The following is a 13,075-nucleotide window of genomic DNA, read 5'->3' as shown; positions in this document are numbered from 1 at the left end:
TAGTGCCATTCAAAAAGAAGATGTTCGTATTTAAATAAACATCTGTTTATATCCATCAAATAAATTATGCCTAAATTGAGTCTCACTCATGTATTAAATATTTTTGTTTTCTTCACTCATGGTTTTGAACGATGTGTTTATTAGCTCCAGGGACTTTTGGCTAACCTCCCTCCCCATGCCTTTTTCCTGGTTAGGCTCTGCTGGTTTCCTCTCTTGGAACGTAGAGTGTGTTCCTTTGAAAATTTTCCTAAGCCGCAATGGCAAACTAAGAGGCAATTACCATTCATTTGTATGAGATAATCTTTAATCATTCCCACGACCACCAGTTAACCTACGGAATCTCATTAAATAATGCACAAGACCTAGCCCTAGAACAATATCAACCTATAGTTAAAGCAGGAATGATGTAATCGGTACACAACCTGTATAAAGTAGCAGGAAAGCATGGAGGCCTGGTGGTGTAGTGGTTGCGACTTGGGCTGCTAACTGCAAGGTCCGCAGTTTGAAACAACTAGCAGCTCTGTGGGAGAAAGACAAGGCTTTCTACCCCCATAAAGAGTCAAGTGGTGGAAAGGGGCAGTTTTACGCTGACTGGCCCTAGCCTCACTATGCGTCAGTACTGACTCAGTCGCAGTGAGGCAGCTTTAATGTAGGAGTACAGTGTACTTTCTGGGGAAAGAGCTTGGTAATCCCACTCTCTTTTTTTTAAGTTAATAATTTAATTGGGAGCTCTTACAGCTCTTATAAAAATCCTTCCCTCCTTCCTCTTTCCATCCATCCATCCATCCATCCATCCATCCATCCATCCATCCATCCATCCATCCATTATGGCAAGTACATTTGTACATATGTTGCCATCATCATTTTCACAACATTTTTTTCTACTTGAGCCCTTGATATCAGCTCCTCATTTTTCCTCCCTCCCTCCTAAACCCTTGTTAATTTATAAATTATTGTTATTTTCATGTCTTACACTGACTGCTCTCGCCCATCACCCACTTTTCTGTTGTTCATCCCCTGTGTGTGTATGTGTGTGTGTGTGTGGCTATACGTCAACCATTGTGATCACTTCCCCCTTTCTTCCCACCACTTTGCCCTGCCCCTCATGGTATTGCGACTCTTATTATTGGTCCTGGGGGGATTATCTGTCCCGGATTCCCTCTGTTGCGAGCTCTTATTTGTACCCGTGTACGTGCTCTGGTCTAGCTGGATTTGTAAGGTAGAATTGGGGTCATGATAGTTGGGGTGGGGGGTTATGAGTCCATCATTGCAATAGGTTCCCTCTTCCTCCCCTCCTCTCCCAACTTTCCCCCTCCCCTCCGGTTATCGCTACTCCCATTCCTGTGTTCCTGGATTCCGTGTGTCATGAGCCCTCATCTCTTACCTGTTCCTGTGCGCATGCTCCAGTCTAGCCTGTAATGAAAGTAAGAACTAGAGTCATGATACGGGGGGGGTGGTGGTGGTGGTGACGAAGCCTCAAGGAACCAGAGGAATGAATATTGTGTGTTTCATTGGTGCTATACTGCACCCTGGTTGACTCATCCCTTCTCATGACCTTTCTGTGAGGGGATGTATCATTGTCTATAGATGGTTTGGGGGTCTCTGCTCTGACCCAGCTCATTCGCAACAATATGGTTTTGTTTGTTTGTTTTGGTCTTCTGATGCCTGTTGCCCGATCCCATCGACACCACATGATTGCACAGGCTGGTGTGCTTTGTTCATGTGGGTTTGTTGCTTCTTTGCTAGATGATCAGAAGTATTTTTTAACTCTACCCTCAAGGAGTATTAATGTATTTAGTTTTGTACTCAGTATCAAAGTTGGGATTTTACATGGAAACTATGTTGTATACAGAATTCACATGAATTTTTACTATATGTTGTTTATGTGAGAAAATGGAAGAAGGTTTACTTGGAGCAAAATATATTGCTGAATAAGTATTTAAAGTTTTGACTCAAGAAGTTAGTTTTTATGAAATTTAATTAAGAGCTTTCAAAACACTAGCATTAGAAAAATCGAGTAAGTTTCTTAAAAATAGGATGATGTTGCAATTTATTTTAGCTTCAGATTTTCCTAGTGACCTGTTAGTGTAATATCCATAGGACTTATATGTGATAGAAATTGTGCTAGACTATAATTCAGACAACTTTGTCCTGATGCCAGTTCTAGTTATTAGTTTTGTCAACTTGGAAAAGTCATTTAATTTCTTTTGGTTTTTGTTTTCACAAGTATCTACTACTTCCTAGAATAGTGCTGCGTAAGGTCTCCTCTTTATCCCTAAAGCTTTATGAGTCTGCCAGCGTAAAACTCCCTCAAATAGAAATATCAGCACCTTGCCTGACTTCAGACAGGTAGATCTCTTTAGATCGCTAACAACCTGAGAGTGATGTCACTGAAGGGCAGAAATCATATACAGTGTTTTTTATTTCGCTTTAATATGTTGCCAATATATATGATACTTTCCAGTCGCATACTTGGAATATAAGATCTACAGAAATAGTAGTAAGAGATTTAGAATAGCAATACATTTTATTTTCATATTTAAGAGATAATGCTTTTATTAAGAAACACTACATCTGTGCTTTTCAACGTCAAAAGAAAATATTCTAATAACGACGTGGATATTTCATAACAACAGCTGCATGCTGGGCATGTAAAAGGACTGAAAGCCGCGACCTGCGCGTGACTTTGTGCTGGGAATGCCGAATGTAGCAAAGGCGCAGCAGAGCCTTCTATTGCCTATTAAATTGTGTTGTGCTTCTGTGGTCCACAGGGGGATTGCCGAACCAGGGACGAGGCAATGATATTTGCCGTTGGACTCTGTGACAACGGATTTATGCATCATGGTAAGACTTTTTACTTACGAGTATTACCCATGTGTTTGTTTGTTTGTGCACTGGAGGACTGTGCCTTTCGGAGTGTTCCCTGAAGCTATTAAGAAAGGTAACAGCAAGACCGCCAGAGGTTTGCCCAGGGCCCACATGCAATCAGTTTCCCTGTTAGTGCCAGTCCTCAGACTAATTAGGATTATCTTCCAGCTACCATCCCTTGCCTCCTACTTTTCTAGACTATCTTAATGCCAGAGGTTTCTGTCAGAATTTAAAAAGAAGGTGAAACTCATAAAGCTCCTTGAGGCTATTGTGGATAACTAAATTTGTGTGTGTGTGTGTGTGTGTGTTGGTGTAAATATATGCTAAAATATAGATTCCCTCAAGGTGAAATGGTAGCATATATGGTTGAATACATGAGCCCTTTTTAGGAAAATGTTTTCAAATCTTCCTCAATAAAATTATAATTCTTTTTTATTTAGATGGGAAAAGTTTATTTAATTTATTTTTTATTAATCATTGTATTAGGGGTTCTTACAAATCTTATATCAATCCATCATTTAAATGTATTGGACATATGTTGCCATCAACATTTCCCAAACATTTTCTTTCTACTTGAGTCCTTGGTATCAGCTCCTCTTTTATTCCCTCCTTCCCTCACCCTCCCATCCTCATGAATCCTTGATCAATTATGTAATATTATTGTTATTTCATGTCTTACACTGTGTGTTGTCTCCCTAACCCACATTTCTGTTATTCGTCCCCCTCAGGGGTGGGGTGAGCATTATGTGTTGAAAACTCATTTAAAAAATCATCTTATTGGGAGCTCTTACTGCTTTTATCACAATCCATACATCCATCCATTGTACCAAGCACATTTGTCCATATGTTGCCATCATCATTTTCAAAATATTTTCTTTCTCCTGGAGCCCTTGGTATCAGCTCATCACCCCCTGCCCCCCACTCTCCCTCCTTCATGAACCTTTGATAAATTATCTTTTTTTGTTTTCATGTCTTATACCGACTGCTGTCTCCCTTCACCCACTTTTCTGTCCTCTGGTCCCCTGGGAGGGGGTTATATGTAGATCATTGTGATTGGTTCCCCCTTCTCCCCCAACCTTCCCCTGACCCCATTTTCCTTTCTTGACTGCTCACTAAGGATCAGCTATCTTCCTGTTTGATGGCTGCACTCCTCTTGATTTGTAAATGCTTCCCTCCATTCACACTATCTTATGGGATTTTTAAATTTACATAGCATGTAATTCAATAGTTCATTCATTCAATCATATCACAAAGAATAGTACAATCACCCCCAGACCCATTTAGACCAACCCCCCATGGTCAAAATGCCTTTAAGATGGTCTGTGAAAGCTGTGAGGATCGCACTGAAAACAACTTCTTCCTATCAGTGTTTAATCTTTTTAACAAGGCTAACAAAACATAAAACTTATGTAAATGGCTGCAAGCTAAGAACATTGGGAAAAAGTAACATTGGGTTAAGGTATCCCTTGCTGCGGAGCCAATTTGAATTCAAAGTGACCAGATGGGACAGAGGAGAATGGCCTCGCAGGGTTCCAAGGCTGTAAATCTCTATGGTTGTTCAGTCTGAATGACCTCCTCCTGCGAAGTATCAACTGGATTCAAACTGCTAACCTTTTGGATAGCATCTGAGAACTCAACCACTGCACCACTAAGGCTCCCTTGATGCTGAAATCAAGGGGACAGTGCTGACTCTGGGAGAAATCATGTCCTTCTACATATATTGCTTTTACACAGAAAACCATTTGGTGTTGACTCAGAAGGTTTGCAAGGGGGTTTCCAAACGTTTGCTAAAAAATCCCACTATCTTTTAAAATTCAGATTTTGTATTTCAGGTTTGAAGGGTAGAACAAAAATGACAGGATGGGGATTACTCATACATACGAAGACAATATTTAACCTATTTGAATTTTCTATATTTGTGCAAGAAATTAAAACGTTAAGATGTTGACATTTGAAAACACATTTTGATAAAATAGTTCAATTCTTTTGGTACCCACATATGTGTCTGTGGATGTGGGGTGACCCACGGAGGCCATGTTAACCTTGAGCCTTTTTTTCCTTTTTCTTGAAACTTGAACCTTTAAGAAACTTTTCCTACCATCACCTTTAAGTCAAAAGACAATCAACCAAGGAGAGTAGTGGAGATGGCTTTGCTCTAGGCATTGGTCTCTTTTGAAGAATTACAATGATTCTTCCTGTCTTACCAGTTCCTCTCATTTCTCTTCGACTGTTCTCCTACTACCTTCTGCATGTAACTGCTTGATTCGAATAGACTATAAATATATTCTGACGCACTCATGTTGCGAGGAAGATGTCCAGCTGCACTGAAGGCATTAGCAAAAGCCAAGGCTCTGGGAATTGGAAGAATGCCAAGTGAAGCGCTTCAAACACAACAAAATGAAAACTGAAGCAGCACTGGCCATATGCACGAGGACATGCCAAGGCCTTTGTAAGAGCTGCTCGGCCAACTGGAAGAGATCCAGATTTGTGCCCGCTCCACGCCGAATGTGGACTTATTGAACAATGGCATTAATGTCATATACAAGTAAAATATTGCTGAAGATAAATTTAAAAAAAACTGTAGCAGTACATGGACAAATGGCTGCCAGCAATTCTAGCTGGCTTCAGAAGAGGAAGTGGAAGGAAAGATGTTATTACTGACCTCACATGGATCTTGGAGATATTTACTTGTGTTCTATTGAATATTCAAAGCATTGGACTCTCTGGATCATAATAAATTATGAATAGCATTGAGAAAAATGGGAATCCTAGAACCTTTCTTTGTGCTCAAGTAGAACCAGAACACAGACCCAGAGGCAATCCTTGTAAAGAGAGGAAAGGCATGTTGGGCCGAGGTTGCAGGAAGAACTAAGAACATAAATCCTAGTGATAGTAGTAAATGTTGCTTGTCCTAGGAGGATAAAACAGGAGTTGTGGAAGGGATACTAATTTATCTCATGTCTCCTGAAGGGTCCTGGTGGTTAATTACTCAGCTGCTTACCACAAGGTTAGAGGTTCAAACCCACCAACCCCAAGACGTGGCAGTGTCTTGGAAATCCTAGTGGCACTTCAGCTGTGTCCTATAGGGTCACTCTGATTTACAGTTAACTGACAGGAATGGTTTTAGTTTAGTTTTTATTTAAGGCAGTGGGAGTGAATGATCTCTACTCGTATGGGAAACATCTTTAATTTTTGGATGAATTGGAATAATTTGAACCTCTTTCTGCAGTTCTGGAGAAAAGTGAATTTAAAGATGAACCCTTACTTTTTCGGTTTTTTGCGGATGAAGAAATGGAAGGATCAAATATGAAGCATCGGCTTATGAAACATGATTTAAAAGTTGTGGAAAATGTTATAGCTAAATCATTACTGGTAAGTGTCTTAGTATGCCATATACATTTTCATTTTGATTAGCCTATAAATGTGTTTAATAGTGATGTATCCTGTTTGATTTTTAACTTTTAATGGTTATCATATTAATGTGTATAATTTTGCATTTCAGATTAAGTCTAATGAAGGCAGCTATGGCTTTGGGTTAGAAGACCGAAATAAAGTTCCTATGATAAAGTTGGTAGAAAAGGGCTCCAATGCGGAGGTAATGTAAATTGTCATTTTAACTTAATTTTGCTGTTGTAACATATAAACATAAAAATTCTAATGAAATAGAAAACGTAACTAATTTTCTTGAGGGAGGCATTGCCAGGTACATTTACTCTAAGCTGGTCCCAGTTACTCTTGGAACCAGTGGCAAACAAGGCCATGCCCGGGCACTCTGGGAGAGCTGAAGGAAGGGAGAGGACAGGGGTATGCAGAGATGTGTTTAGGGGTGCGTGAACGTCTGCACCTCCTGGGAAAGCTAGTGACTCATTTGATGTTGCTGAGATCCCACTCTTCATTGTTCCAATGTTACTTTGTGGGGACTCTACCAGGCGGAATGATCACATGACTGTCAGATCATTCATAACCTCCATGTCAAATTTGACTATCTTTTGTAAGGTACATGCTCTGTCTTATTTACTCATTGGATTCATGCTGACAATGATGTCTTGACTCACCAGCCTTTTAAACCAGCGATTCTCAACCTGTGGGTCATGACCCCTTTGGGGATGGACAACCTTTTCACGGGGATTGCCTAAGACCATCAGAAAACACACGTTCCCGATGGTCTTAGGAACTGGGACACAGCTCCTTTATCCGTCTCCAGGCAGATATGCCCACTGTTACCCATGCTACACCATGCTTCCAGACAAAATTTCATTTATTTGAATAATATTTATTCATTATTTATATATTTCACAATATATAATTACATATTGTTTTTGTGATTCATCACTATGCTTTAATTATGTTCAATTTGTAACCATGAAAATATATCCTGCATATCAGATATTTATATTGCGATTCATAACAGTAGCAAAATGACAGTTATGATGTAGCAACAAAAAATAATTTTATGGTTGGGGGGTCACCACAACATGAGGAACTGTATTAAAGGGTTGAGGCATGAGAAAGGTTGAGAATCACTGTTTTAAACAAAGGAATTTTGTGATTATTCATATTCATTAAACCCAAACCAAACCCACTGCCACGGAGTCCATTCTGACTCCTGGAAACCTTCTGCAGGGTTTCTGAGGCTGTCGATCTTCATGGGAGCAAGTAGACTCATCTTACTTCAGGGGATCAGCTGGCGGGTCAGAATCACCTACCTAGCGGTTAGCAGTCTAATGCTTACTGAGCAAACGCCACCAGAATATATTAAATTAGTACCTACTATGTGTTGGAAAAAGTCGCCCTGGAAATGCTGTGGTTTAGACCTTGGGCCACTAAGCTCAAGGCTGTAAGTTCAAATCTGTTGAGCTGTTTTGAGGGAGAAAGATGAGGCTGACTGCTCCCAGGCTGACTGACAGGATCACCTTCCAGGTGCTTATAAGTCAGAATCCACTTGGTGGCACTGGGATGTGCGAGGCAGAGTCCGTGAGTGGCACAGATGGTAAGCGCTAGGCTATCACCCAAATTTGGCAGTTCAAACCCTCCCTTAGAGAGGTCTGTTGATCTGCTTCTGGAAGGTCATAGCCATTGAAAACGCTGTAGAACATCATTGCGTCTGCAGGTTCTTCGACAGGAGCAAGGGGTAGCCTCTGAGAATTTCGCTGGGGAACCCTAACCCATCTACCCTACAGTCCTGATTGTACCCCTTCAGGCTCTCTAAAAAAATTCTGCAAACCTGAAGAACATGGTGTGTGTCCCTGAAAGACGCTGAAACTGCCATTTAGACCTGATTCAAACAGCATCCTACTGGCTCCGTTGGCAGAGTTCGGGGTACGAGATGGCGGATATGTCAAAAATCAACAGCTTTGCATTCTGTGTTTTTGTTTTATAAATACATCTATAATTTTGTCCTGTGCATTTAGACTTGCTCTCACATTAAAATGATAAAGTCTGTAAGCTCTGAATCTGTTGAGATTTGCATTCTATGAAAAGATAGATTCTCATTAAAGCATAATTTAAATTTAATTTTTTTGGTCTTAGATGGCTGGGATGGAAGTTGGGAAGAAGATTTTTGCTATTAACGGCGACCTGGTTTTCATGAGACCTTTCAATGAAGTGGACAGCTTCTTGAAATCCTGCTTAAACAGCAGAAAGCCTCTGAGAGTTCTCATGAGCACAAAGCCAAGGGAGTAAGTTACATTCGACATTTTAAAATATTGCATACAGACGAGTAAAATAGAAAAGTTCACTAACCAACTGTTGAGGTTTTAGCTCAGCATTGCTCGAAACATTTAAACATGAATAGCCTTACCAATACCAATCTTTAGAAGGTGGAGAAAACCACATTGCTATGATGATACTCAATGCAGGTAGTTTTAGTAAACATGACTGCTGTCTTTGCTGCCCGCATTAGCCCAGTCTGTGGTTGGATTGACTTTGACTATGAATCGAGAAAGTTTATGGGAGAACAAAATTAAATTGAGAACAAAGAACTACTTTCACTAAACTATAAGTATTTCTTGAGTTATGGTATATTTAATAATGCACATATATCCTTTCTTTTAAAATATCTTCCTTCCTACCTATATCTACTTGATCAAAAAAGTTAATTGTATTTCCTTATAGGGAATTGAGGGCCTACATTTTCCAAAGGAAGCCATTTTTCATCTATAATCAGAATTCTCTGTTGTTAGATGCTGTCTAGTTCGGCTGTTGCCAGATGCTGCCCAGGTCCCTACTCATAGCGACCCCATGCACAGCAGAAGGAACCACTCAATGCCTGGTCCTGCCCCATCCTCACAATCGTTCTTAGGTCTGAGCCCATCATTGCAGCTGAGTGTTCATCCAGCTTGTCAAGGGTCTTTGCCTTTTGCACTGCCCCACGACTTGACCAAGCATGATGTCCTGTTCCAGGGAGCAGTCTTACCTGACAACATGTCCAAGTACACGAGATGAAGTCTCACCATTCTTGTTCTAAGGAGCCTACTGGCTGTGTGCTTTTTCCAGGATTCAATGAGTTGTTTTTTTGGCAGTCCATGTCACTCTCAATATTGTTCTCTCACACCACAATTCAGATGTATCGGTCCTTCTTTGATCTTATACAGTGTCCACATTTCACTTGCAATTGAGGCAAAATGCCTGATGTAGGTGCATTTTAGTCCTTGAAGTGACATCCTTGCTTTTGAAGTTGTTGAAGAGGTCTTGTGTAGACGATTAGCCCAATGTCATACTTCATATGATTTCTTGACTGTTGCTTCCATGAGTATTGATTATGTATTCATAATATCCATAAATAATAATAATTATTGTATTTGGAATGTTAACATTAGGTATCTTTTTTCCTTAGTATTAATATACCTATACATAATCATATATATGTGAAATTGAATGATGCCCGCCCTGAGGGCCATTGGAATGATCCAGGGATTGCAAAAGTAGCTACCAACACTGGACCCTAGATTAACAATTGACATGAAAAAGTGAAAGTGGCTCAATTAAAGTGAGTCATTTAAGAAGACTCCGAAGTAGAGGTGACAAACTCCTACAATGATGTGTTTTCATTAAACTTAGTTATTATCTGTTACTCCACCTTTGTCTAGTCTTAACTATGATAAGGGTAACCTGATGACCTAGTTGTTGCTGCTTTGGGGATCTTTGAAAGGCTTAAGTCTGACTGGTGAAAAGCAATAGGACGTAATCCTCCCAAGACACTTCACTAAGCAGAGGTGTCCTTCCCAGAGGCCCCTTGCTCCACACAAATATTGGTTCACTGATCAGAGCCATGTTAACAGTTCCAGGGCTTTGAGACCATTCACTTCAAGCCCTTCCTTTTACAGATCAAAAGAAATTCGGTCTAAATAGAGGTGGGCACATCCCGAGTAATGGGATTAACCTTGTGATTTTCCCCTCGGTGTTTGTTGCGCAGAAGCTGCATCCCTAGGTTCTAGGCCTGGAGGGGACCTCTCGTCCACGGCTTGCTGTGTGTTCTTCCGTGTCCTCATTCATAAAGCAGAGATGACCAGAGAGCCTGTGTGATGGGACTGCCAGGGCACTGAATACATGTTGATTTTTAAAACATTGACTGACATGTTCAGCACATGGACTTCTCCAGGCATGTCATCTCTGGCACAGGTGCCTGTTCTCACCTTCCAGTTAGTGTCATGGCTCCTTTATTAAATCAGGAGTGTATCTTACAATGCAAGTATTTCAAACTTTCTTTGAAGGTGGCCTCATGTTCCCTACCTTTTTTATTTTAGATGAAAAGATATCTATAACCATTCTTACACATCCTTATTGTGATGTCTGGTTCCTATAAATCACCCATATTTTCTGCGGATAGCTAATTAGACAGCATTCTATCATTTAACTCTGATTTTTTTGGTGGGGAAAGGCTAAAATATGCAATGTATTGCATTTTACACTTGAATATGTCAAGTATATTTGAGAGAACTTCAACGTACTATTTTGGCCAAAGTTAACGCAGCCGATTCCTTGGTGTACTTATCGCCTACTGGGACTAGAACGGGCTCCCTGTATAGATGTAATTCACGCTTTAAGGGGCAATGCCGCATTCTCAAAGGCATCTCTAGAGTACTAGTCATCTTGAGGGTTCATCTTAGAGGTCAGCACAGGCCCAACCTCCCATAGGTTGGAAAGGGATTGAAGGACCTTGCTCAGTAAGCAAGGAGAAGCCACTCTGAATTCCTAGGTTCATAAAGACATCATAGTTCAGCAAGGCCTGAAAGGTCGGGTAATGCTGCAAAAGCGAACTCATCATATCTAGAAGCATGAGCTTGCTCCTGTTTCCTTTCCATGTGTGCCAGAATCTTTGTCTATTCCGTTCCTTCCCCAGCCAGTGTCATTTTCAGCTGTGCCTGCACAGACACTGGTGACCACCTGCCGTTCAAATGAAATGGAGGCAGTCTTGAATGCCAAGCAGCATTTCACTGGTTATTGGAGAGAAATCATTTTCTGTATATTCTGTCGCACCAGTATGCACATCACTTCATAGAGTATATTCCTGATACTTTCAAGCTTTTCTGGAATGGTTTATAATTCTTTCACCCAACGTTTGCCTAACCCCACTGCCAAAAGCAGTCTATTAATGTTGAATTGATTCTGGTACGTAATAATTTTATGCGTGACTGAATAGAACTGCTTTGTAGTGTTTTCGTGGCCGTGATCTCCGTGGAAACAAATCAGCAGACCCTTTCCCCTTAGCACCGAATGGGTAGGTTTTGGCTGTCAACTGTAAATTAAAGAGCCTGCGACCAGCCACGTAGGTCAGCCAGGGATCGCTGCAGAGTGGGTCCCTAGAGGGCTACTCACCATGAGATCAGCGCTCCTAAACCAGCGGCCGCACTGCGGGGAGGGCAGGCTTTCTACGCCTGTGAGGAGAAACCTACCGTCTTGGAAGCCCCCAGGGTTAGTTCTGCTCTCACCTGTACGGCTGCTGTGAGTCAGCATCCACTCCATGGCAGTGAGTTTTTGCTTGTTTAATCCCAAGTAAAAGAGATTTAGCTCCCTGTTTTCTTCTAAGAATGTTGCAAGCGCTGCTCTTTATCTTCGGGACTTTGAGCCCTGTGGAGACTGTAGTACTAGCCTCTGCCCCGAGGGCTAAATGTGGTATTTGCCTTTCCCACGTGGTCTATACACAGCCTTGCTCGAACTGCCTCCCACAGCTACTTCTTCAACTGCAAATGCATGCTGCTGCACCTAAGTGCTGACTCTGTTGAATGCTCCCTTGAGGTCTGCTGGCATTTATTTCATGATTAATTCATGGCCTTGTGGAAAGCACTCTTGTTTCTTGGGCACCGAGGGCTATCCATCAAACTACATTACATTTTATCCATTTGTCTTTGCTCTCAATTACCCTTTGTTATATTCATTTTATTGTTCTGATGTTCTGTCTTAGCTGTGCTCTCTGCTTTTCATGCTTGTTGTCTGAGTTCTGGCTTCCTTCTGTGGAGCACCTCATTTAGTAGCACCAAATTGGACATCTATCACCAGCTTGCTATGATAGCTTATTCGGGTTTCCCCTTCCATCATGCACTTTTCATGTGCAAATTCATTTACAATGCTCCTTTTTCTTATTCAGGTTCACCTTTTAATCTATTACCCTTTTAGAATGTCACTGAATAAATAATAAAATTGATCATATTCCTAAGTTATTTTGATGCCATGTTGGAAATAGCTAGTTCTTTGTTATTTTGGGGATAAAAATTCCAACTTATAAAATAGTCTTTTTAGTATTAATTTTTCACAGGGCACCTTTTCCCTCTTTTTTTTTAACTCTTCATTAATGAACAAAGCTTCACTTTTATTAAGTGCCTAGATAGTGCATTGGGGACATTGATGGTTCTATAGTAGGATTCATCCTTTGTATGCAGGTGACCAGGACTCAATTTGCAGCCAATGCACCTTATCTCACCTGTCCATAAATGTTTGTGTATTGCTCTGGTGCTGGACAGCTTTCAATTGAGCAAAGGCAGACTAGGATAAAAGGCAAGCTACTTCCAAAAACCAGGAAGTGGAAATACTGTGGATCACAATGGACCTTGGAGATGATGTCAGGACTGAGCACCGTCCTGTTCTATTGTACACTGGTTTGCTATACATTAGGAGCTAACTCAATGACAGCGAACAAAAGCAGTAGCTATGTCATTCCTGGCACGAGCGGGGATAACTTACCAACAGCTGGTCTTGTCATTCTCAGAAC

General features: G+C 40.9%; 1 protein-coding gene across 2 annotated transcripts in view; it reads left to right on the top strand.

Annotated features, from left to right (window-relative positions):
* The window catches only part of PREX2 (phosphatidylinositol-3,4,5-trisphosphate dependent Rac exchange factor 2), a 322,717-nt gene that overhangs the window by 137,329 nt on the left and 172,313 nt on the right, over positions 1 to 13,075 (top strand). For both annotated transcript variants that reach the window (XM_075549599.1, XM_075549600.1), the window contains exons 15-18: positions 2,772 to 2,844; positions 6,098 to 6,240; positions 6,371 to 6,463; positions 8,398 to 8,546. In XM_075549599.1, coding sequence (XP_075405714.1) covers positions 2,772 to 2,844; positions 6,098 to 6,240; positions 6,371 to 6,463; positions 8,398 to 8,546 — 458 coding nt within the window. The remainder of the gene's footprint in view (positions 1 to 2,771; positions 2,845 to 6,097; positions 6,241 to 6,370; positions 6,464 to 8,397; positions 8,547 to 13,075) is intronic.

Source organism: Tenrec ecaudatus, chromosome 5, assembly GCF_050624435.1.
Source record: "Tenrec ecaudatus isolate mTenEca1 chromosome 5, mTenEca1.hap1, whole genome shotgun sequence".
Taxonomy (NCBI): Eukaryota; Metazoa; Chordata; class Mammalia; order Afrosoricida; family Tenrecidae; genus Tenrec; species Tenrec ecaudatus.
The sequence above is the reverse complement of the archived record's forward strand: the minus strand, read 5'-3'. Positions and strand labels throughout refer to the sequence as shown.